The 26376-nt window shown below is 39.3% G+C and overlaps 1 protein-coding gene across 1 annotated transcript; it reads right to left on the reverse strand.

Moving 5' to 3' along the window:
* Window positions 1-1746: 1746 nt before the first annotated feature.
* Window positions 1747-22234, reverse strand: wsb1 (WD repeat and SOCS box containing 1). Its single transcript, XM_063492425.1, has 9 exons — window positions 21847-22234; window positions 20487-20655; window positions 15026-15309; window positions 13067-13198; window positions 11781-11881; window positions 9705-9877; window positions 4677-4790; window positions 3836-3943; window positions 1747-3635 (listed from the first exon to the last, which is right to left on the reverse strand). The coding sequence occupies exons 1-9, from the start codon at window positions 21884-21886 to the stop codon at window positions 3473-3475; spliced, it is 1284 nt and encodes a 427-aa protein (XP_063348495.1). The 5' UTR covers window positions 21887-22234; the 3' UTR covers window positions 1747-3472.
* Between the last annotated feature and the right edge of the window lie 4142 nt (window positions 22235-26376).

Here is a 26376-nt window from a genome sequence, read left to right on the forward strand (position 1 = left end):
GAGAAAGCTCTGACAATTATGGAAATAACATCAGCAATCAGAAACAGGCAAGTAGGAAAGCATGGCCCGGATGGCTTTTCAGCCAATTTTTCTAAAAAGTTTTCTGATCAGCTTCCCCCTTCCCTATTGTCAGTATTTAAGGAATCTTTCACCTCAAAGGCCCTACCACCGTCAATGTGTCAAGCAATCATATTTTTATTGGTCAAAAAAGGCAAAGATCAACCCAAGACTAACTAAATGAACATAAACCATAATACAACATGACATGAAAACACAAGAACTCATGAAAACACTGGGTCAAATGACCCAGGACCATGACATAAAACCCCAACTTAGAACATATAAAATATAAACCTCTCTATAAAACACACTATCCAGCGCAAAAGATGTTCCAAATGAACCTTACAGACTGAAACATATACACCCACTGCACAGGGAATTTCACTGTACTTTAACTTCACATATTGTGGTGGCGGATACTGTCCCCCAAGCCCGGCGACTGGCCTTTTCTGCATGAGTCCCAGTGTGGGACCTGGAACCCTCGTGGCTGAAGTTGCCCATTTTCTCGTTGTTTTCCTCCTTGTATGCTCCACCATGTGGAGTCGGTTGGCCTATATCGGAATGTCCAGTCCAGTCCAGTCGGGGGCAGGTGTGTTACCAACAAACTGTGGGTGGAGCCAGTCCCAATCACCTCTTTACTGCTGTCTGCCTCTCACCTTTAGACACTGAGGTTTTTGGGACAAATTGTGGATGAGCACTACTGACCTGCAGTCATGCGCTTATGTCACAATTGTCCCCTCAATTTTAATAGCACTCTAGATTTCACAGTGGTACTGATTATTTACAGCATATACTCTCACATACTCTAATCACACCCAACAGGCCACCTTTAACCCTCTCAAGGCAGGCGTTGCAGATTTGCAACAGTTAAAACACTAACAACCTGATTACCCCACATACATATTTTATGAGTGTTTTTTTACTCAGAGGTACCACTGCAGGACTTGGTTGTGCATTAGCAACTAAAACTTAATTTGAGCCTGAGAGGGTTAATACTCAAAAGTGGGGAGGGGAGAAGGCAGGTCTTCCTACACCGTGGCCAGTTGGCTCCAGGGTCACTGTTGGGTCTGGGGGGGGCCATCCGGTTATAAGCTAGAATTAGCTAGCCTCATGCACAACAACATAACACAACAGAAACCCATGGTATAAAACTTCTTTCAGAGAGCTTTTGGGATGACAGCCAGGAGAAATGGTCAGGACATGGTCATCATGTCCAGAACAAGCAGACATCCCACAGAACTTGTCATGATTTCATTTTTCAACTAAAACCAGTTGAATTGCTTACTGAAACGTAATATTAGTTATTTCCACTTAATATGATGAGTGCACTGGATTTCAGTTTTATGCCCTCTCTGTTTGGGAGCAGACAGGACAGGTCTTCTGAATTCATGCTCGGGGATGTGTATGATTGGGCTGCAGGGCAGTGTGGTGATAAACTACAAAAGCCCTTGCAAACCTGATAAGGCTAATCAGAAGAGAAGGACAAAAATCAAATTACCATACAAGTAAATACCATTTTTGACATTAAAGATGAAATAAACCTCGATGGTAGTGGTGATTTTGACTGTGGCACTATTGTATCCTTTGCTTATGCTGACAGACTCATAAAAGATTCAGATTCATAAAATCATAAAAGTATAGAAAGCTGCAGATGGATGGATTCTTGAAATAATAACCACCAGTACAAAATGTCAAAAAACACCTTTATTGAAAATTTAAAAAAGAGATTGCAGGAAATTAATACATTCATGTATTTTGGAAATATTTACCGCTTTATACTCCATCTGAGGCAGGAATGTATTTCTCTAATCACAATGGTAACAGCTATATGAACATCATGTAATGCCAACCCATAACGATTCTAAATCCCACTCACACAATTAACACTATCAGAAATGATAACAACCCCTACCATTTCCACACTAATGAAAGGACAACTTTGGCATTAGCACTGTCAGAGAACTTATTGCCACAAATGATTGACACCTGCTCCATCCACCCTCCTACAAAACACCTGGAGCTCCCATCTCTTTTCACAGACAAACTAAAAACAATAAGATGATCAAGAAGATTCTAAAAACGCAGCATCTAAGTTCAGTGAGTATGAAGGTCTGACAACCACATGGCCCAGAATGGCAGTTGATTGGTTTTAATTACTTTGGATTATTCCAGGTTGCAAAGACTGCTTACTGTAGTTTCTATAAACAGAGTCCATAAGCACAAACAGTCTACATTTGAGCCACACAAAAAAAAAAAAAAAACACAACACAAAGATGTGCAGCTGTTTTAAGGAGAACAAGAACAAATTAATAAAATACAAATCTTCAACACAAGAAGTAGATATAAAAAGGAGAAAATAAAGGTCACAATTTTGATATGTTTATGGACAAAAAACAGAATCATGTGTTTACACACAAGCACACGCAAGGTTCTGTCAGATTCTGTATGTTCAAATACAAATAGTTAAGAAGCAGAGGTGCTGTGCTTTATTTAACACTGGTCTCTGTAACACCCTCAGGCAGGGCACTGAAAAAAATTAACCATACTGTAAACATACCAGGGTGGGTGTGAGTAGGTTACGCCTGCAAGTTTGAGGAAAAATTAGCAGAATATTTGCAGTTTACCCAAATGTTATCTGCTGACTTGGACAGAAATATTAAGAGTCATTCAATTTCTTGCCAAGGGATGACTACCAAGATGGTGGATACCCTGTTCATTAGCTTGATAGCTAGCATCTTTTACTGACAAATGCTGTCCTTTCATCAGAAATAAAAGCTGCTACAAGTTTTTCAGTGAGCGAGTATACCATGGTAGTGTAAATACTGTTTCAGAAAAATACGAAAAACCTCCAAAGAGACCATGTCTGCATCATTATTTCCTTAGTATTGATAAGATGTAAATAATGGGCTTCAAGACCCTGCATCCCATACCTTTTCCCTTTAGTTCCCGCACCAAAACAGAAAAGAAAACCTAACATTAAAAGCAAGCCCCACTGTAAAGCCTGTGTTAAATGCAATACCTATTCCAGGTCTGTGGAACTAATGCAGAGCTTAATAATAATGCAGGTGGACAGCTGGAGGCAGATGGAAGAGCAGCCGAAAATTACTGATAACCACACTGATACAGAGGAGGAGACCTGGCAGTATTGACCTAACAGGTATGGGTGACGTACTGGGCCCTGTACACTCATTTACAAAAGCACTTACAAAAATAAATATGTACAAGATAAGGTAGTGATGGGCTCTGGCGAACACATGGCCCTGGGCTTTCAGAAAAACAAACTTTTCTTCTTCCTGTCCCGATCTTCTTAGATTGTTCAGAGTTTTATGAAAAGCTGTTCAGAAAAAAAGTGTTTCAATGGTTTTTCAGTATGTTGCCAATACAAATGCAGTCAGATCAGCCAATGCCAAGATTAAATGACTTTGTAGGTTAGGTAGTCACAGAGTAGTGCAGGAATGGCCAGCGCCTCCACCTGCTGGGTGCTCATCACTCGACGGAGAGCCATTCTGCACATGTGCTGCAGACTGGCAATGCTACGTGGACACTCCCAGAAGTGCACGCTACCATCACGAGTCCTAAAACATAAATCAAAAGGAGAAAAAACAGAAAACTGAGCTAATATTTCAGAGAGCTCTAAATGTAGTAAGGTGGTGCAAGGAAGCTGAGGGAAAAAAATGATGAGGCTTCCTTATCAAAAGTCAGGATGTGCCCAGGTGTAGTTTAACTTCAAATGTGTGTGTTAACAGAGCATCGCCAACATGTTGTGGCATCTTACCCAGCAGCAAGGACACTTCCTTGAGCAGAGAAGGCACAGCAGAGGCCATTAGAGACAGAGGCAATCGCCAGAGGAGCCCTTTCCTCAATGCTCCAGAAGCGAACCAGCCTATGCAGAGAGAGAAACAAAAAAATTTAAAAAAAAATTGTCACAACCTAAACTGCAAAGATTTTGCTACCACCAGACCAATATCTGACCAGTGACCAAGCCAAATAGTTTCCTGTACTTCTGACTGGTTAACACATTTGTCTTAAACCTTTCAATCTTCCCATTTTTCTCCAACATTCTGAATAATAATGTGGGGATGTTGTGAAGCTTCCTCTCAACACTTTCCCAGCAATTCAGTGCTTGGACAGCTAGCAGTCAGAGTAATTGATAGCCACCTTGTTACAGTCATGTAACCCAGGACAAGCCAAATAGACCAACAGTAGCTCTGTGCTCTCTCTTCAACACTCATGTCTTCTTGGAAGTTTCAGAAGCAAACTGCACCAGACAAGCTTTTCTGCTATGCTCCAGTTATTACATATCGGCCATGAAAAGAGAACAGAGCCTCTTGAGTCTCTCGAGAGGCCCAAAGACAAACACATGTGGGTTTGTCATGGCTCACTCTAGTTTTGTGTTCTAAAGTATTGTAAATAGACCACTTGCTTATATGCTGCTGAAACTGGTCATGCTGATGCATAAAAAAAAGATCAATCTCTTGTTTCTCGCCTTCTTTGTCTTTAAATCATTCACCAGACAAAAAACAGTTAAAAAAACAAAAACAAACAAAAAACAGATTTTAAGAAGAAATAAAAAGAATGTAAAAAAGTATATATATAATAAATTATATTAATATTACCTGTCATCTGTAACACTGGCAATGTGTCGGCCATCAGGGCAGAAGCTCACAGAGCGAACCCAGCGGTCATTTGCTCCTCCTGCAAAAATGGGTGAAGGAGGAGGGAAGAGGTGGCTGGGAGAAGACAAAAGCAGAAGTTCATAGAGCATCAGTAATAGAGCTTTTTGGGTTCAAATTTTAAAACTCACCGTTTGGAATGAAAAAAGTGATAATTTAACATTTTTCATTGTACATCATCGTTATAGCTTTTTATAAAGCATATTTATGGGCTTCATTGTGTTTGAACAGTGGACAGAAGATAGGAAGCTGGGGAAAGAAATCAGTGACTGACATGCAATAGGTGGCTTCTGGGTGGATTCAAACGCAAGTCAAGTGGCTAAATTGTCATTTCAACCATGTGCAGTGGTACAGTAAACAGTGAAGTGAGACAGCATTCCTTCAAGACCATGGTGCTATATATAACAGACAATCAACCCAGTACTACATAGAGTGCAGTGTATAAAATATTAAAAAAATATATATATATCACAAAAATTGCCTTATGCAGGCCTCTGCAAGCCTTAAAGCACATGGTTTGCCTCCTCAACCTAGTGAGCCAACCTTTTGCCCCTTAATATTATAGAAATCTCAGGGTGGATTCTAACAGTCCACTTTGCTTAGGAGCTGTTCTAAGTCCTCAAATACTAAAGAAACAAGCTTCAATGCTTCTTTTATTTCCTCCTTTAACATATCATACACTGGAAACAAAGAAGGGGAGAAAATGCCATCCCATAATGCATTGCAATGGAATATCTGACCATTCATGAAAACAGTCAACATGACAAAAGTGGTGCAGATCATGCAAATGTTTGTTTGCATGTTGACAAACTGCATTTTCCTTTTTCTAAACATCACACTGCTGTATCAAAAAAATCTACTGACTATGGCTGCAATGATTCATCGGCATAATCAATGACGTCAACTACAAAAATTTGTTGATGCACTATATACTAATACCACGTCAGGGCTCTAGAGTGCGACCAATTTGGTCGCAAATGCGACCAAATTTTTCCGTGGTGCGACTAAAAAAAACATTTGGTCGCACCAACATTTGGTCGCACCTGTTTGGGTAACAAAAAAAAATCTCTGCAACTCTCCGTGTGGTCAACAACAGACACACATTATGCCCCTATCGTGGACTAAACCAATCAGAGATAGTCAGGGGCGGGACCTCTCTGATTGGCCGTGGTCCAGTGGAAAGTGCAGGTAGAAGAGGGAGGTGAGTAGCTTGAATAAGGCGATATCAATTCATTAACGGATTCCACACAAAGACGTAAACACAGAGCGACCCGACGCATCAGAATCAGCTTTGTCTTTCTCGGCTTTCTCACCGGACGGCCCGCAGACGGACACGCTGTCGGAGCTTAGCGATTCTGATGCGTCGGGTCCGCGCTGTGTTTCCGTCTTTTTGCGCTGATTCTGAGCTGCAGGTTTTGTCTCTCCAACCAAAATTCGCCGAGCCAAAAAGAAGCAGCAAACTGCGCTTCACATTTGATCAATGTCGTCATGAATTCCCTCTGACTTTTGCTGTTTTGCTTCCACCACGATAAAAATTACACTTCCTACACAGCTCCCTGTGTGTACTTCAAGAACAGTTTCCCGTCTCAAATCTCTGTTTTCTGGATTATTCATTCGCTTATTACCCACCAGTCTACCGTTGTTTACAGCGCTGTCTTTTCTTTTTTCATGTAAATGACGTCCGACAAGAAAGCCTAATTTCTGCTGTTTAATACTGAAGAAATTTAAACTCCTTAAAATTATGCAATATTGCAGAATATTTTTAAGGTTATCTGCTATAAAAAGCCAGACCAGGAAAATCTCCTTCATGTTTTTCTGTGTTTTATTCTCAGTTACTATGACACAAAGGCATCTGCTGTGATGTTCACAATTCTGATGAAGTCTCACAAGTGTCAGTACTGATAAATGATCAGAATTATAATATTTCTGACTGTCTGAGGCTAAACTGAATCGAATCAGGACTTTGAGAACCGGAATCGAATGGATTATAGAAATCAGTGATGATATCCAGCCCTAGTGAGCAGCCTAGGCCTGACAGAAGTGGATGTAGGTGTGGGTAATAAGAAAAGATGAAAAGAACTGTTGATAACTTTTGTGTTAAGGACTGATCCGTCTGAAATTCATAGCCAGCTCTGACATGGTGCCATCAATCTTTGAATGCTGAAAAAGCAGCAGTGTATCCAGAAAACACACTTTATGCTGCAATAAATGCACTGCCCAAGTGTCCCCTCTCCCCACTGCCTTTCAGCAGCAGGCAGCAGCAAACAGGTCGTCAGGCCAAGATGATGATTAAGTTTAACATTTTCTACAATATTGACAAAGCACTTTAAGCACACGATTGTTAGTTAATAATTTAGAAATGAATATTGTCTGTATGGACTTCCCCCCAAAGAAGGTGCACATGTAAAACTGCGGTGTTAAGCGAAGCGGTTGAAAAATTTGAGTGCGCCTAACTTTTGTGCCGGTACACCTAAATTTTGTGCCGGTACGCCTAAATTTTTTACGTTAGGCGTACCGGTGCGCCCATGTCAAAAAGTTAGTCTAGAGCCCTGCACGTGAATGTGTTTATGTAACTGCAAAACACAACAGGAAGCTATGGGGGCAGTGTCGCCTATATCGTCTGCCAAGACTGCAGTCAATAGAAACAAAGAAGAACATAGCATGAATGGCAAAACAGAAGGATGGAAGAAAATTGAGGTGGAGACTTAAAATGTGAAAGCATTTCCCAGAAAAAAAACAAACAAAGTTGAATGCAGACTTTCCCGCGACAACAGCACTAATGCAGTGTGCGAGCATTTAAAATGTCGGCACCCCGGAGCTGTGACGTCAACTCTGAATCGGTCAATTTTAGTTAAGTTAGTGTGTCGGGTTGATACCTTGTTTTTGTATCAACACATACATAACATAATGCTTAGCAAGGATGATGCTTGCTAAGCAAACACCATTTCAGTTTTGTTAGCCAATGGTAAATGGTCTGTATTTGTATAGCGCTTTACTAGTCCCACTAGTTGTGATAGTAATGCAACAGTAAACCTTATTTTAACATTGCACTCAACAACAAACAAATCCTCCCTAACAAAAGAAAAGTAGTGTTGAGGGCCAAATTGCAATATATTTTTTCATGTCAGTATAAGCAGGGGTGACACGGGCCAGAAGTGGCCCCTGACACTTCAATTGACACTGAACACTATACCATCTGAAAAAACATGATATATAACCAAGTTTGTGATTAGCAGCTGCCTTTTCTAATTCTGTTTTGTTCCGTTTTACTAGTATTAAGCACAGGCGTATAGATGAGTTTGTCCTGTAAAGAGGTTCATGCACCTCTCAAAGTGGTGAAGTCCATAACAGAGAGCATCTTCAGCATGGTTATCATCATCGTCATCAACATCGTCTCAAAGATAAGAGCTCACTCCAGAGCATGTCAAAAATAAATGTATTTTTGAGATTCGTACGTTTCCTAGGTCATTATTGTAATTTGCTGTGGGATGAGACAACAGGGTGATATTCAGGTGGGCAGACTGGAGCAGGACAGATTTGCCCACAGGAAGCGGAGATGAGAGTTGTTGAAATAATCACCGACTAATCAAGGCAGATCAGTCGACTACCAAAATATTTTTTTCTTGCTGTACTACAGATGAGGACGAAATTATTAGTCCTCTTATGAAATTTAAAGTTTGTCAAAATTCTCAAATTTTCCCAATTCCTTTTTCAGCAAGCAAGGACTTTTCAACATATCATTTCTAAACATGCTAGGTTTCTTGAGAAAGCCTAAATTATGTTGTTTGCACAAAATAAAAGAATTATTTCAAGGATCAAGAAGTTATTGTGATCCCGCAATCACAGGGTGATCTAACAGAGCACTAGAATTTATTTACAAAAATGCAGCCTGTTCCCAGTGAGACAATTCAGCTAAATGAGAAAAGGCTACAGGAGAATAAATATGCTTTTGATATAATGGATAACTGATAGAAATCCCTTGGCACTGTGCAAAGGGTTCTGAGAATTGAAATCTAGGTGGAGTGCAGGATTTATCCAGAGGAAACTGCATTATTATAACTATTCCACCTGAAATATGTCAGATCACAAGCCATTCCAGTTACTAAGTTATTGTGCTACATGTGCAAATGTACAGATCACATTTTTTATAGCACATAGCAACATTCAGGCATTAATCTAACACATTTACACATATTCATTGATAGCTGTGTTTTCACAAACATTTCACTTTTATTCGCTACAGAGTCAGGAAAGAGAAGTTGCTTGCTGTTTGTGCACTGCTGAGAAAAAGACAGCTCAGTTTAATTAATTTCTGCTTCTGCTTTAAAAATAGCAGCATTATTGAGGAGCAATAAGTGGGGCTCACCTGTCAACACTCAGTGTGAGGACTGAATGAAGAGTTTTAGGACAGAGCCAAAGTATTGGCACTGGGATCACAACTCAGTCATCCACAGAAAGTGCTAATATACATGTGCCGATAACATCTCCCCCACAAAACTCAAACTGCGCCTCTTTAGTAAACCCAGTCAAAAGGCAGCTTTGGGCTGCAGCAGATGTTAGTAAACATGTCTCTAAAACTTCCTTTTGCTTTAAAAGTGCAGTTCTCATTTAAATGACTTGCATAAAACCTAGTGGTGAATAATCATGTCTCAGTAGATTCAACACAGCGAACATTCGGCATTACATTCTTAAGGAGACTAGTGTAAAGCTGTTCAGATTCTCAGCGCACTCCTCTTCTCTTTTCCTAAGTCCTTATCTCACCTTTCCTTGATCTCAATTAAACCTCAACGTCAAGGAAACGAGTTGGGCAAAGCCAATGGGGGACTTTTGAAACACATTCTCTAAAGGAGATTTAATTTAATTTATTTTAGTTTACTTAGGGCTGCCGCTCAAAAGAGCAACATTTTGTTTACCAAACAAATGTGTACTAACATAATATTGAATATCTGTGTTGTTTGGATTTTTTCTTACCCCAGTTCCAGGAGGATTGTGGCCTTATGGTGGTCCCAGACAATCACTCGGGTGTCATAAGAGGCGGTAGCTAACAATGCTCCATCTGGTGAAAACTCACAAGACACCACATCATGGTGATGTCCCTCCAACTTTCGGATCAGCGTGAACTTATCCATGTTCCATAGGAACACCTGCAATAAAGAACGACACATTATAGCCCATGGAATGATTTAGACTGTATGACTATAGATGTGTTATCTTACACTAATCATCACTAGATGCACAAAAATCAATTAGAAATTAAATTAATTAAATTAAAAGGAATTAAATCAGAAAAATAGTTATGCTCAGTGTCACTATAATGCTTTGTAACCTTAAACCAGGCAGAAAAAATAAATAGCAGAGCCTTGCTAATGTGTAGTGTGCTACACATCACCAACACTATGCCAAAATGAACACTTTCCTACAATGACAATAAAAATATCAAACATTTATATAACTGTAAAGCTTCTACATTAGAATTTACATTCATACATCTTTCATTACATCAGTAAATGAGCTAAATGTATACTATTTTAATAAAAAAGTCTACACAAAAAAGAGAAAATAAAACAAGTAGTAACTTAAGGTAACATAAAGTTACTCCACTGGTTTCCCCTTTCAGAGATTTAGTTCACTGTGTTTACAATAGGCTCGCATCTCCGGCAGAAGCCTACGAAGAGAGACTGCAAGAGAAAAGAATATTTATGGCCAAAGGATCGATACCTCTGGCAGAGTACACATATGCACGCACATGCGATTCGCGCGTGCCCGCACACACAAACAGACACACACACAGGCACACACACACACACGCAAAAAGTGACAATCTGCATAAGCCTTTTTCTTTTAATGTCAGCCATGGTCAGAATGTTTATTAATAATGTCTTTGCTTTGTGGCATTTATCACAGAACTGTGCGAATATGAAACTTTTAGGGCCTGCCACTGACTACTTATAGGAAACTATAAATGATGCTGGGCGTTAAAACATAAGTTAATGGTCTATAAAAATACAGCTTGCAATCTAATACTACTGTTTAATCTTTCTGTATGGGTTCTTTTCTTTTTTTTGTCGTCATTTTTCAGTTAAAAGAAACAACATTTTTCACAGCTTAATTCCTAAAATGATGGCAGAAAGGTTGAGGTAAAAAAAAAAAAAAAAAAAAGGAGCATAAAGTATTGTTGCTCCCTTTTATTTGTTTAGCGATGGCAGTGCATGTGTGTTTGGGTGGGGGGTGGAGCATAGGGCCACCAGTTACATGACAGTTTTAAAACTACAATTAATAAAGTAAATAGAGCAACCGCGACAGCAGAAGTAGACAGACACGGAGCAGCACCTACGTACAGAATGACCTTGCAGGTCAGGATGCCAGGCTGCCCCTGGCCAGGCCTTTGGGCATTGCGCACTGTGCGTCCATGGTTTACACCAGCTGCTCAAAATGTCAGCGCAGCGCTCCTTTCAAAACCAATCACACACTGAGTTTTACCACCACCTGTGACAAGGAGAGCAAGACACACACTGTAGGGACATAAAACCTAACAGAACTATCACCACGTTAAGAGTAATCTAGGTTTGTGATACTATGCATAAGGTTAGCCAAAGCTGGCCAGTCCATGGAATTGCTATTCAGCAACATGTTTGACTTGTAAATGATTTACAATGATTTTTTAAAATGAAAAAAGTCTTTTTGGGGCAATTTATGTTTAAGTTAAACATTCCCCAGTATTAAAGAGTTTTTTTGTTTTGCCTCTCCCACTTCCATGTCCATACTGAAAGATTAACTTCAGCTATATAACATTCATAAAAACAATTGTCTTCTTCATACTTCATGCATACTTCAGAACAAAATCCCTTTTTCACAGCATACAAAAGCCAAACAGAATCTAGATCCAAGCACTTGACTGTTGACACCGAGCACAGTTTATATTAAAGGTAGACAAAGAGGTTATGGGGTCTAATTGAGGTTTGATTGAGCATAACTGATCACAAGCAACTGCACAAAGATTAGCTAGGACACTCATAAAAATAAGTACAAAGGAACTTGTTTACGCACCGACTTTCCTGCACCAACCGAGCACAGAATGGAAGAGTCAGGGGAGAAGGCGCTGCAGTACACCCAGTTCTGATGGCCCCTCAAAACCTTCACCATATTACCTACAAGAGAAAATGACCAGGCTCATTACTCTCAGTGCTACATTTCTGTCACAACCTATATGCCAGTCTTACATTTTGATCATGTTTATATTGTTTGTTTTATTTAATCAATATTTAACCAGGACATTTAGTTTCCCGTGAAGATCGTGATTAGAAATAACTGGTCACTATATTTTTGAACCACTGCTGTGTTAAGAGTTAAGTGTTAGCTGCATATTTGCTAAAATTGCTGCTACTCATCTACTAAAAACTAAGCAATTGGTCTTTTCACAACACTTATTTACACTGCACTTTTATTTTGCGATATTACTTAGTTGCATTAACATTTTTAACTGACACAATGTATGGAAGGATTCAGGGTTCTGGTGTTGCATCCAAGGTTCCCATGATCTGCAAATACTCTCAAGGCAGCATGTGGTTAGTGTTTTAAGTGGGATTCATGGTTCAGCATGGGTAGCGTTCTGGGGTTGGGCCTGCAAAGTGCTCCATTGTCAGATAGAGGCAGTTTACAAAGTTTGTGGTACAATTGGTCTATGGGTCATGCTTGCTTGTGCTATTGTTGGTCTGCCAGCAAGCTGCAGAGAAGAGCGAAGTTACAACAAACAAATTGCTGATGTGAAACACAGTGTTAAAAACAATGGAAAGTGCTTACTGCAGCTAGTTTTGCTTTTTGCAATTCTTCCATTCCTAGTGAACTCTGTTATCGCTTTCCTTTCTTATTCTGGCCCACTTGTCAGCCAATAACCAGACACAGAGGTCATATGTATCCAGTGATGTGCAGCTAGGATTTTGGAAAACTGCAGGACTTTGTGTGTCAGGATGTCTGCTCTGCTAACTATCTAAACAGCAGTATGAATGCAAACAGACGCATTATTTGACATAAATTAATCTTGAAGCAGCACCTGGGTAATAAATGGAACTAAGACTCTTGTGTTTGTCAGGTTGCATTTTCTCAACATTAAAAATAATAATAATAATAGGGACTATATCACTTCACTTCTTCATTGTGAACTCAGTGTAACTGTAAACACTGTTTGCTTTTCTGGTTTTAAAGACCCGGGGCCTTATATTTCAACTGTGAACAGCATGCTCTCAGTTAAGAAATGAAGCTATTAATTCTTTGCACTGGAAAGAAAAGCAAAGAATAAGGTTGGTTTTAAAGTCAAAAACAGCTCATCCACTTACCATCATCTTTGAGATCCCATACACGAAGGGTCTTATCTCTGGATGCTGACACCAGCATCAGACTGCCATCAGGAGCAAAAGTTAAGTCTCGTACTACATCTGTATGATCCATCAGATTCAGCAACAGTTTTCCTACAGAAAGCAAACCAAAGAAAGTAGATTAAAAGAAATGTCAGTCTTCACAGGCAACAACACAATTTCAGTTCTAAAGCTCCAGCTTTGTTTGTTTCAGGGACGAAAACCACAAGGTTAAAAATGAACGAAAAACAGATTTTAATTGCCAACTGAAAATTAAGAAAAAATACACTTGTGTTGCAGATAACAATGGTACCTGAAAGGCAGGCATAATCAAGGACATAAGGTGTTAACTTGAGGAACAACCCTCAACTAGACTTTCTTTTGGAGCATTTAGCCCTAGGGGTTGGGTGGGATGGAGAGACTGCTGATTTCTCACGGTGCCTCCAAAGTGACATTTTTTTTCTTTTTTTCAATTTTTTTTTAAAATTAAGAACAAAATCCGACATCTATAATTCCACAGAAGCCACACTTTAATCAGATAAATACTTTTAGAAATTTTGTTCGTTCACTGCAAAGCCGAACTATAGAACTGTAATTCCATCTCCAACTTTAAATTGGTCGTATATTTATATATCTTCCCAATCTACAAACCAAATACCAAAAAGAAAATATATATATAAAAAAAAAAAAAAAAAGTCTCTAAAGGACTGTTGTTTCACGGCATTTTAAACTCTAAGGTAAAAATCCTATAATAATACAGAGAAATTTTAATTGCAGCATTGATGAAACTAGGATGGGGTTATCACAAGGGACAGGAAAATTAGTGGCACTACAAGGAAACAGCTAGAAAAACATTTACCAATTAATTAGCTTAATTGGCAACATTGTGTGCCCCAGACTAAAGACAGGGACCATCTGGCTGGTTATCAGTGATCAGTTTTCTGACGGTATGGGGGCACACTAGTGCCTATGGAATTGGCAACTTGCACATCTGGAAAGACCATTAACCTCCTAGGACCTGGCATCCACATATGTGGACATCACATTTTGGGTTATTAAGACCAAAATACTAAATCTTGCTCTACAAGGGCCTGATATCCACTTACGAGGACATTATACTGCCACTGTTCTATCGAAATTTTAAACGAATACCCTCATATGTAGATCTCATTTTTCTCAGAAACAAAAATCAGGTAAAAAAAAAAAAAAAAAATAGAAAAATCTGGTAATTCTTTGTTTTTACATTCATCAGGTCCCAATATGCCCAAATATCAAAGAGAAATTAAAAATCCATGCCATGGAAGAGTCCGGTCTTAGGAGGTTAATGCTGAAAGTATAAACATGTTTAAGAGAAACATATGCTTCCATCTAGAAAACATCTTTTCCAGGAAAGGCATAGTATACTTCATCAAGGTAATGCTAAAGCTATTAAAACAGCATGGGTTTGTAAGGAGAAGAGGCCAAGTGCTGAACTGGCCTGCCTGCAGTCCAGATCTTTGGCTATCTAAAAACTAATCATGCATATCAAGAAACAAAAAAAATAAGTCAAAGACGCAGGAATATTGAGTGGAGAGAATCCTGTATTAGACAAAAATGAGACAACAATCCTCTCCCAAAAGTCCAGCAACTGGTCGCCTCAGTTTCCAGATGTTTATGGGCTGTCAAAAGAAGGAACTTGTACAGTTGTAACCATGACCTTACCCCTGACTTTATTTAATGTGTTGCTGCCATTTAATTCAAAATGACAACATTTTGTTTTCTTCAAATGGTACGGTCTCTCAGTTTAAACCTTTGATATATTTCCTATGCAAATCTAATGCAAATAAAATGCCCAACATTTGCAGAGTTGGGTTTATATTTCATAGATTCAATTATCTAACATGATTATCAACTGGTGAAGCTGAAGAGAGCTACTTCTAATTAATGATGATGTGTTCTCACCAGTGTAAACATCCCAAATCTTGATGCGACCATTGTTGAGGCCTGTTGCCAGGAGCAACTGATCCTGTCCAAACTTGAAGCGATGCCACTCAATGTTGACACAGCGGCTGTGCTTTTCTGGTACTGAGGAACCAAAGGCCAATCCCCAGACAATATCACCACAATCTATGGTGTGTTCTGGGGGCTGGCCTGCTGCTGGGACTACTTGACCACCATTGCTGCTCTGACGAGACAAATGCCGAGGGCTCAAGGCATTGGTATCCTCTTCTCCATGGCCCACTGAACTACAGCAAAAAAGAGTGGAGAAAGAAGGATGTCAATTATGGAACATGGTCAAAGAAAGGAAAGGTAAAAAGCTAATACAAGTGTAAAACATGTAGCCTAACTTTGGTAGATGTTTCCAGTAGAGCTGCAGTGATTCAGAGTAACTCGAATAACTTGATTATGAGAAACCATTGATGCAAATTCTTTGCTATGATGTTTTATTTAAATCCATACAACCAATGTACTAGTCAGTAGTGACCATGTGTCCATGAGCACAGTGTGACGTATCACATGTGTAGCAGCCTTGATTTGATGGCGGGATGGAGGCAATTGCTCTTGGGTATACATGAGGCCCAATTTTTAAAGGAAAGATTGACTGCAGCAATCTACTGCAGATGTCAAGAGATCTTAGTTTCCTTAACAAAAACAGGTGACACACTCCCTTTTTGTATAGTTCATCTATAAGCAGGGACCAGTCCAGTTTGTTTATCTCGGTGTAAAACCACCCCCAAAATTTTCACAGGGTAAAGAAGGAGGCCTGAATTTTTAAAAATCTACTATCATTTCCTTGGCTTGGCTCAACTGATGGAGCTGGTTGTCCTGGAGTAGTTGGTGGTGGAGCTTCCGGTAGGCACCACCCAGTGTGTCCGCTGCCACTGGCCCACCAGATTAGACGCAGCGGTAGCCCTGGCAGGGGGCCATCTAGTGGCCCGGCCAATGTGAGTCGCTGGGGCTGCTGCATCTGTTGCCACGGCGGCTGGTGGAAGCAGAACAACGGCCACTTTCTCCAACTAACCTAATCTCCTCTGCTGTCTCTCCTCAGGGCTTGGCGGCTTCAGGTGCTGCACCTCACCACGTGGATGCTGGGGCAGGAGTGCTGGAGGTACAGGGAGCTGGGACACTTCCACTACCCTCAGACGGAAACTGGTCAGCTGTTCTGTTTCACCAGCCCTCCGACTCCCTCCCCTGGCCCAAGAGAGACTTACTGCGTACTCGTAAGGTGCCAAAGGGGTATACAACAGGCTATGGTTCATAAATATCCTATGGTACCAGTGGAAATTTTATATATGGGCAAAACTTAGAGGCTGAATGCTACGGTTAGCACGCACCTATTGAATATGAGAATGAACTGGCATGGTTTCAGTAGGCTAATAGGGCAGTGTGTAGGGGTGTGTTGTCGGCTGGTAGGGACACAGGTCTGTGCTGAGCTCAGTGGTGACATGAGATCGTTCGACACGGACTCTGGGGAGGAGGAAATGGCAGGGCCTTCATGGGAGACCCCGCCAGCTCCAGCAATTAGTTCCAGTGAAGGTGGAGCTGGTGAACCAGCTGGCCGTTCCAAAAGCACCTTTGCAGTGCCACAGCGCACTTGTCCTGCAAAGAGTGTGGTACATGCACCGTTTCAGGTCATCTCTTGAGTCGGGATGCCGAAAGAGATACCAACTGACCAGGGCACATTGTTTATGTCTAGGACACCTAAAGAGGTGTACGAATTACTGGCCATTAAATCTGTTCAGACCGGTGTCTACCACCCTCAGACAGACAGGTTGGTGGAGCAGCTGAATAAGCCTTTGAAATCCATGATTCGTAAGATCATATAAGAGGATGAATGCAATTGGAACCGCTGGCTGGACCCTTTGTTGTTTACACTGCCAGAGTTCCCCAGGACTCCATGGGATTGTCTCCCTTTGAATTTCTGCTCAGCAGGAAGCCACATGGGGTGTTGGACCTAAATAAAGAAAACTGTGAGGAAGGGCCAAACCCTGCTAAGAATGAAATTGAGTACATTCTGGACTTGAAAGCAAAGCAATCCACACTGGGGAGGTTATCTGAGAAAATGTGCTCTAGGCCCAAGAACATCAGCAGCGCCTGTAGAATAGAGAGGCTAGTCTCAGACAATTTTCAACCGGAGAAAGCTCTTGTATTACACACTTCTTTTAGCTCAAAGTTACTCGCCACGTGTCAAGGATCCTACATGGTCACACCCTATATGATAAAACCCAACGAAAAATAAAGTTTGCGTAAAGATCAGAGCTACCAGACCAGCTGAAGTGCATGTTCCAGAATCTATAGATTACAAGTACAATCTATACTTTACTCAATACACATCAGCTGAGTGGTTTCAAATATTTTCAAAACAAATAGCAAACCGACTCAATTTGGCAACAAAAAAAAAAAAAAAAATCACGAGGTTATACATTTCTTCAGGGTGACTTAGATGTTCTGTAAAACAGAACTTGTACATAGTCTTCATTGATCTAATGACAAGTTATCAAAAGTTCAAAGAGATCGTACATGTAACCAATGCAGTCACACTACTGCATCCTTGTTATTTCCAAAACTACATAGAATTTTTGGAATTCCATTTTGAGACCCTAACCTGTCATTCACTGCATCATTAATAGCAGAGTAATAGAACTTGTAAGGTGTCTTGAAAGGTCTTGAAAGGCATTTACAAATAAAATGTATTACTATTAATTTAAACTCCACAATGCTGTAAAAAATGTCACATATTTATTAACTCTGTAACTCAAAATGTGATGTTGAGCTCACTAAATGGAACAAAATTCCTCTTTGCCTGTATGCACAAACTGCACACAACGCTCTGTTGGAAAGCAGAAAATAGAATGTCATTAAAGACTTCTTAGGAATCTATTTTGTTAATATAATATTTATAATATTGATTCTCTCATTAAACAAATAATTTTTTTGTTACTGCATAATTTCATATTAAAGTGGTATATCTGGTCAAATGGCACCAAGTGGATGCAGGACTTATTTCTGTTTTTTTTTTTTAATTGTTCTGTTTGACTGTTTGAGTGTCTGAAGAGCAAAAGCATGAGACTGTAAATATTACACTGATTAATTTAATTAACAAGTCCCAAAATTAACAGTCCCATTAATAACTGCATTTTGAAAGCCATGTGGTCAGGGGTGGAAATGGAAAATTTTCCTAGAGAAAATTTTGCATCTGCCACAGAAATGTAACACCACATTGAGTTTTGCTCTTTCTTCTAATAAAGGCATTTAGAGCAGACTAGCAGCAACCCACGCTGCCCACGACAGGTCAGGAGTGTAAACTGAACATAGTTTTTTCTGTTCAAATTTAAACCCACCACGAAGGCTTGTGCATTCTTCCAATTTACAAGCCCATTCATAAATTTACCCCCATTAGGCCAGTGGCAGGAGCTAATTTCCACCCCTGCATGTGGTATGTAATTCAACCTACTGAAGACAGAAAGAAATATGAATTTTACCAAAAGACAGTTTTCACTATGTACCATCTCTGCAGAAATGTGACTAAAAGCCTGAAACACTGGAATCTGCTCTGTAAAAAGGAAAACATGATACATTCTTGTATGCATCTTGCATTTGAAGTCTCCTCTTCACTGCCTCTGAAGCTCCATTAAGTTTAGTTCAGCTCAGCTGTTTTAATAAAACACCAATATTGCTGTAGAGCAGGACTATGTGGGGCTTGGCTCTAAAGACTGCATGAAAAAAATTACATAACAGAGCCAAGGTTTTGGCACCATGCTTGCAGTTTTGAGCCATCCACTACTGCCAATAGTGTCACACTCGCTCTGACAACATTTCAACATCATTCTTAATAAATAAACAATCCTAGCAGTAACTAACTTATATGTATCTAACACAAAACAAGTTGTTCTTCTCTGCTTTAAAATTTACTTATATTTGAAGTAAAATGCCTGCCACATTTGCGCATTTTATTATTTGATGGTACAGACCAACTCTAATTGCCAATGCACTGCAATCTGTCTTCATGTATACATTTGCCAGCAATTATTTGCAAACATTTGCCAATCTGTCCGAGATTGACTGCAGTCTGTACAAGTCCAACTAAGATTAGCTAGCAACGGGTTGCCTCTCATCAAGCAACCTGTACAATTGCCTTGCAATTGAAATTGCAAGTAGTTGCACAGTAATTCAGTGTGCAGCACCCTCAACCTCTGGGTGACTGCCTACTTACAATCAGTTCCAGATAGAAAATCAAGTGTTATCACACCAACCATTGATTTCTCATTGTCACACAGAGGCTGCTGTCCTTCTTTTCCTCTAGTGTCACTGGGGCCCAACCAGCCACAGCCCTGATGGCCAAGAACAACAGGCACTTCTTTCTAAAGATAACTTCAACATGTGGCTCAGAGTCACAAGACCCTGGTAAGCGGAAAAAGACCCCATTAAGCAGAGAGTGAGCTGGTAATTCAAGCCACGTGTTCTTGGCACTGACAAATACATCTGATCTTTCAGCTTGAGGTTGGCAGAGACTGATTCAGAATACAATCAAACGGCTAGAAAGCATACAGAGTTTTACGTGTATGTAATCAAGTAAAACTCATTCTGCTCTCCACCCTGCAACACAGAACAGCAGCTCATGCACCAATGTAATACTAATGACCAAATTCAGCTGGCTGTTAATCACAAGAATTTGCACATTTCCACAATACCAGCCATTTGTTACCTAAAAGCAGTTTTCAACATGGAGGAGGAGCAGCTGTAACTGTGAGCCCCTCCTGCATGGCTGAGCTCCTCACCCCATCTCTAAAAGAGATGCCAGCCACCCTTCGGATAAAGCTCATTTCCATCACTTGTATGCGCAATGTACAACGGACAGTACAGCGTCCGCATCACTGTAGCCGCAGCCGCAATCTGTCTGTTGATCTATCCCTCCCCTATCGAATAAGACCACGAGATACTTGAACTCCTCCACTTGGGGCAGCAACTTATCCCTAACCCAAAGTGGGCAATCCATTCTTTTCTGGCTGAGGACCATGGCCTCAGACTTGGAGGTGCTGAATCTCATCCCTGCTGCTTCTGTATGAATGTCAAAATTAAATCATGCACCCCCCAAAAGCAGCCCCAGCAATGGTAAATGCTCTGTTGTATGAGATAGCACAAAAATTAAATTGTAATCCAATCAAAAAATAATTAAATTAATTATCCTAAAAGCCTCAGTGTCTCATTTTTTTCCATAAATTTGAAGAGTTTTTATAATTAGTTGGGGGGTTTTATAAGAAGCAAAACAACAACACAGAAAACGTGTACTCCATTACTATAAAAAAAAAAAACAGGCAAACATACTACCAAGGTAGTTATGCTAATGATATAAAAAGTGCTTGGTGCTTTAAGAAAATAAAGAGTAAAAGACAAGAGGGGAAAAAAACCAAAAGAAACTTACAAGCTGTTCAGGCATTTCGTCCAAGGGATAAGCCTGACAATGCGATGCCCCTGAGACCAAGCAAAGTAGGAACCATTGGGTGCAAAGGCCACTGTCCAAGCTTCACGCCCAGACTTCTGGTCAAAGGGAGCAACAGGCACCAGGAGTTCGCCAATGAACTTTGCCTTACCTGGAAAAAGCAATAACAGAACTTTTTTTCAGCTACATTCTGTAACAAACTGAATGTGCGTCATTTTTCAGCCCAAATAATACACATGAAACTAGCTTCTTTATCTGGCACAGAGCCAGTTTGTTTACTGGTGCAGATATCTGATTGGCTAATGTGCAAACCATACCATTTGTACAACAGTGGGGGGGGGGGGAGAATGGACTTTTTCCAAGTCCATTTCTACAGGATATCAAAGTCTACGTGGCAAAGTAACCTTTGGTTAACTTAAGTCTTAAATTCCGGATACACAACATACTGGCAGTTTCACAAATGCATTCTTCACATAGCGCACAAAATGGAATCTTTGTGCTTTGTGTTCAGGTCTGTATATATATCGGGGTTACTTGGTAAGACCAATATATAAGTTCATGTCAACACATTTTTGCAACAAGTAAAATAACAGCAACAATAAAACAAATACTGCATTGTGTACATGAGTGAGTAGATAAATATAACTCCGACAACGTCTATACAGTTATGAAGGTTGTCTTTTTGGGTGCAAGAATGTGTGAAGGTACGTGCATTAAGCAAACCACTAAAGGCCTACATGGGGCTGATGTTTATCAATTCTGATTTTAGGATTAAATAAGACGTTTAGTACCTAACTACGGTTATAGCTAATAAATAAGCAATAAATAAAAGTAATACAGTTAACATGCTAAAGCTACGAGCTCTGTTTATTAGCCATGCAACGTTGGCGTGCAAGCACGCACGTACGTACATCCCTGGGCGGCTATGGTTCTCGCTGTTGTAGGAAGAATGGCTCTCAGCCAGTGTTTGTATCAGCAAACCAGCAACACGGAAACGCTGCACTAACGTATAAAATGGCTTTATCGTGGATATGCATCAAAATAACCAACCGCACTGAGCTAATATAACAGCAGCATACGTATATAAACCCAAGAAACACTGACAAATAAACGACATCTCTTAACTTAATTAAACTTTGCTTTACCGGTTTAAGCTAAGTAGCCACTAATTCGACATCTTATTTAGTAACAATGTTTTGAAAGGCCACATAGTCTGGTGGAAACAAAAAAAAGTTTTACAATTTGGCATTAGATAAAAAGCATTAAGACTAAAATACCAGGACATCGTTCAGCGTTCTCACCTGCATTCACAAAAACAATACATGTAAAAATTTTTACTTACCTATATCATTTTCGTTCACAGAGTCTGGGAAGCTTGCCATCTAAATAAGGGCACAGACCTAAGAAAAAGTCGGACACGCACTATGAAACAAAGATATTTGACAGAAATCTGGGTGCGGATTTATACGGCGAATTTTTCGTTAAAAACGTATGCTAAATTCGGTTAAATCCCTCCGCCAAGCTTCACGTCTCGGGTGGAAAATACAATCTTCGTTTGGCGCGTCTTTTTACTTGAGTCCTTCGGCAGTAGACGTTATCTTTGAATCTATAATTATATTGGTAGTATTTAAACACGTTGTCGCGTTAAAAACTATATGACTCGCTACGCTTTAGATTTCTTACGATCCGTAAAAATACAATGGCCGCCAACTGAACGGTACAAAGGCCGAATAACGCCGTGGGAGGGGTTTCATTCTACGTCAGCACAGTTGCCATGGCAATTTAGCCCCCCCCCCCCCCCCCCCCCCCCACACCTTTTTGTCTGACGTGTCCTGCGCATCCAGTCATTTGACGTTGTCGGCAACTAACAAAATGGCGCATCCGTAACCATCTGATGGAACACTTTTTTTCATGTTTATGTCACAATTGACGCCACTCACAGATAGCCTCTCAGTTTACCAGTATATTTTTAAAAATTACAATATTGTTTTCAATTCATTTCGGTTTTATTTATTTGGCACCAATCCCCAACAACAGTTGCCTCAAGACAAATATCTTACAACAATACAGAGAAAATTGTCCCGATTATCGATTATCCCCAGTTAGCAAGCGCTTGGTGGCAATGGGAAGGAAATACTCCCTTTTAATAGGAATAAATTTCAGTCAGAACCAGGCCCAGGAAGGAGCAGCCATCTGCTATGACTGGTTGGGAGTGAGGGGAGGAAAACAGGACAAGACATCCTGTAGAAGAGAGCCAGAGATTAATAATAACTAATGATTAAGTGTCCAAAAGTGGATTCTGTTCATCTGGACGTAGCGTTTTGTGGGAGAAACGTTTCGTCACTCACCCAAGTGACTTCTTTAGTCTCAGCTGACTGCAGGTCAATCTTATAAACAGTACATTTGCATAGTTCCTTAGTTTAAGGAACTGACCACCAAGAACCCCAACCATTCACAGCCACATCCACACCTACAGCCAATTTAGAATCATCAACTAACCTTTGGCTTCTGCTACTTATAGACCTAATAAAATATTCCTAGATTACTATTTGCTTGAATTTACTCAAAAATTGGTTTACATACTAAAGTTGGATCATATTATTCAGACACATTCACCTCTTTGACATGTTAGATAAGCAAATTAATTTTTGGCTTTGAGAAAGCAAATCGATGGAACTGTAGACTTCCGCAGCCCAAGTGAGGTGAGGTGAGGTATATACATCAAGGAACATTTAAATAACCTTCATGAAGTTTTCAGTGTTCCCTGGTGTCAGAAACTGTAATTGAAGGTATATGTGACCACGGAGTGTCTTCATAGTGTTTACCAATTTTAGAACTGAGTAACTGAGCAAGAAGGGCCATAGTCAAGACGGTGACCAAGAACATAACAAAACTTCTACAAGGACAGAAAAGCTGCCACAAGAGGAGCCATCTCATCAGCTACAGCCTGTTTGAAGCTAACCCAAATGTTTTTAAAAGTAAAAGAGTAAGAGAAAAATATATTTTAAGATATGAAATCAAATGTTCATGTTTTTGAGCTGAATTACAGGTACTCCATTGAACTCCATGGCAATCCTTCACGTTGTGGTGGCAACATTATGTTTTGAAGCTGGTTCTGACCATCGGTGATGTGGTGAGTGGCCAGAATGACGGAAAGATGTATGCTATAAGTCCTCTGAGAAACTGGTTAGACTTGAAAATGGGGTATTAGTTCGTCTTTTAGGATAGCGATGACCTAAAGTATACTGGCAACACAAAATGTTACTTTATAGAAAAAAAATCTTTATTGGTTGTGTTAATGTATTCACAAATACAGTTTACAGACAAATCAGGGTAGAAAAAAAATTACATAACCATCACAAAATGAGGAAGAAACAAATTCTCTAATTCCCACCTTCTTCAGACACCAAGCAATTGAGCCGAATTGTAAAGTTACTAGTTGTAGCTGTATTCACACATAAATTTCAGAGAGCAGAATTAGTTTGGGATGTTCTCCATAGTTGTCCTTTGTCATATATACACATGGGCATATACATGTATACATTTAGTATGCATTTGTAAATAACCTGCTTTTAACCTGCTGGAGATACTCTAGCAATGATTGCACTAGAATATTACCTACAGTATTCACACAATGGCACAATCCACTTCACATGGACTTTGTACTAGCGAGTTGGCAGGTTCAAGACTGGCTAATATAAGATCCAAATGCATTCTTACAAGCACGAGGGGTGTGGTGTATATGCAAAAACAGTGTTACAAAAGAATTTGAAATCAAACAATAGACAGAGTTTTCTGTTTAGCATTTTAAAGAACATGGGACCCAGTAAATTTTACACACTTAAAAGTGTTCAACATGTTGTATGTTTCTTGCTCTCTCTGTATAGTCTTACAGGTGCGTTCATAAGCCCATATGCACTGTAAACAACTCACCAGTATCAAAGGGTTTTTTTTCTGGCTATCTAATATGACTGATGCAGCTGAACATGTAGGTATGTAAAAAGGATTTCTCAGCTCTTAGTCTACTAGTTAGTATATTCCACAAAAATACATGTTAGAAAATTTCCTTGTATCTGCCTTATTTAAATGGAACGCTAATGTTGTTAAGAGTATTTAAAATAAATCAAATTGATGATAAAATTTAGATTTGATCTGCAAATTTTGAACCATTTTCAACATCCAACATTAAAGTGAAAAATGTTGCTTTAAATTAGTTAACTATAACATAATTCAGTTACAGCTGTAATTATATTGTATTTCCACTTTTAGATTTTTACCTGATTTAAAAAAATGTACGTAGTAAATATAAGTTTTTTTTATGGGATGTTTATGTTTGTTTGGTTCTAAAAACAAAAAAAATAAACAAAAACATATATATCCTTTGGATTCAGTGTTTTGGAAGACTAATTATTGAGTATAGCATTACAAACATTACAGAAAAAAAGTCTGAAATCAGAAAACCTGATTTGCTATTGCTAAATGGCTGTTTCATAAAGTTCAAATGAAAAAGAAAAGCATTTCTGGTCTCTGTTTCAAATGGGCGATCCATTGTTGCTTCGGTGAAATAACTGGTACAGATTTTTGTGCTTCTGTTTGTTAAGATATCTAGTGTTAGACTTCCCTGAGGAGGAGAACACAAAGTATCCTTAAACAACAACCAACCATCCTATATAAATCAGATAGACAAGCATTGCCTCCAACTACCCTGTAGGACATTATGCTGCTGTTACTATTCCTGTTGTGCACATTATGCTACATTTAATCAGCCAACAGGATTTTGAATGCATTTCCTACGTGTTTTTAGGAAGTGGGTGAAAGGTCAAACAAAAAGCCCATTCAGGCTTCCTGCGACCTATATGGACTGCTTTCTGTTTCTTTAGAACATATTATCTTGTACAATTAATTACATTTTTATGTTTAAATCACCTTTTACTACATACAATATTATAGTTAATGTTGTTTGAATGTATTTTTAATGCAAAATTTTACAAAACTGATTAAAGCTTTTGTTTATTCTTTTAGGTCCGACATGGAAACCAAGTTTCAGAATCTTCCTTCAAATCAAATATTCAAATTTGACAGTTTGACCTGCATTTTACAGTAACATAATCTACATGAGAAACAAAACAAGGACTACAGAAAACCTCATCTAACATTTCACCTGATTCTCATCTGGAATTTGTCCCTTGAAAATACACCATATGTCCTAACATCAATACTTTAAACTGCTGACTTTACTACACAACAACATAGCCTCATCTCTTAAAGGACCAGCACAGTGTTTGGCATGTTTCTTTCTGTTAAAGCTGTTTTTGTTTTTGCGTTTTGCCCTGGTGCAACAAACAAACAAACAAACAAACATTAAAATCAACACTGACATAATATCAATATTTTTTCTAGCATTTCTTTCACCAGGAACACAAAATTCTTTTGTCCAAACACAGTTCTAAAGATAGACCCATTGACATCAGTGACCATGGAAAGGATTACCACAGGTTCTGTATGCTGTGATGTGTAGACAGACATCCATAACTTAAATTCTTCTGTTACATCCATGTTAAGTTATGTTCAATATGGTCTGAAAACTCCCTGTAAGGCACCATGAATTCTTGAGAATTTCTTTTCTTTTAAAAAACAAACAAAACAAAACAAAACAAAATCTGCAATTTTAGAGGCCAAATGCTGCACTAGGTTTACCAGCCAATCTTCATCTATCTGCTACTTTTGACACATCAGGTAGTTTCTTGAAAAAGACAAAACTAGTGAGGTCAATATTGATGAGACACTGACAAACCGAACTTCAAAATGAACCTTTGCAAAGTAATTGGCCAGAACATGCATTTAACACTGCAATGGTCCTTTGAGAAATTAC

Source organism: Pelmatolapia mariae, linkage group LG14, assembly GCF_036321145.2.
Source record: "Pelmatolapia mariae isolate MD_Pm_ZW linkage group LG14, Pm_UMD_F_2, whole genome shotgun sequence".
NCBI classification, from domain to species: domain Eukaryota; kingdom Metazoa; phylum Chordata; class Actinopteri; order Cichliformes; family Cichlidae; genus Pelmatolapia; species Pelmatolapia mariae.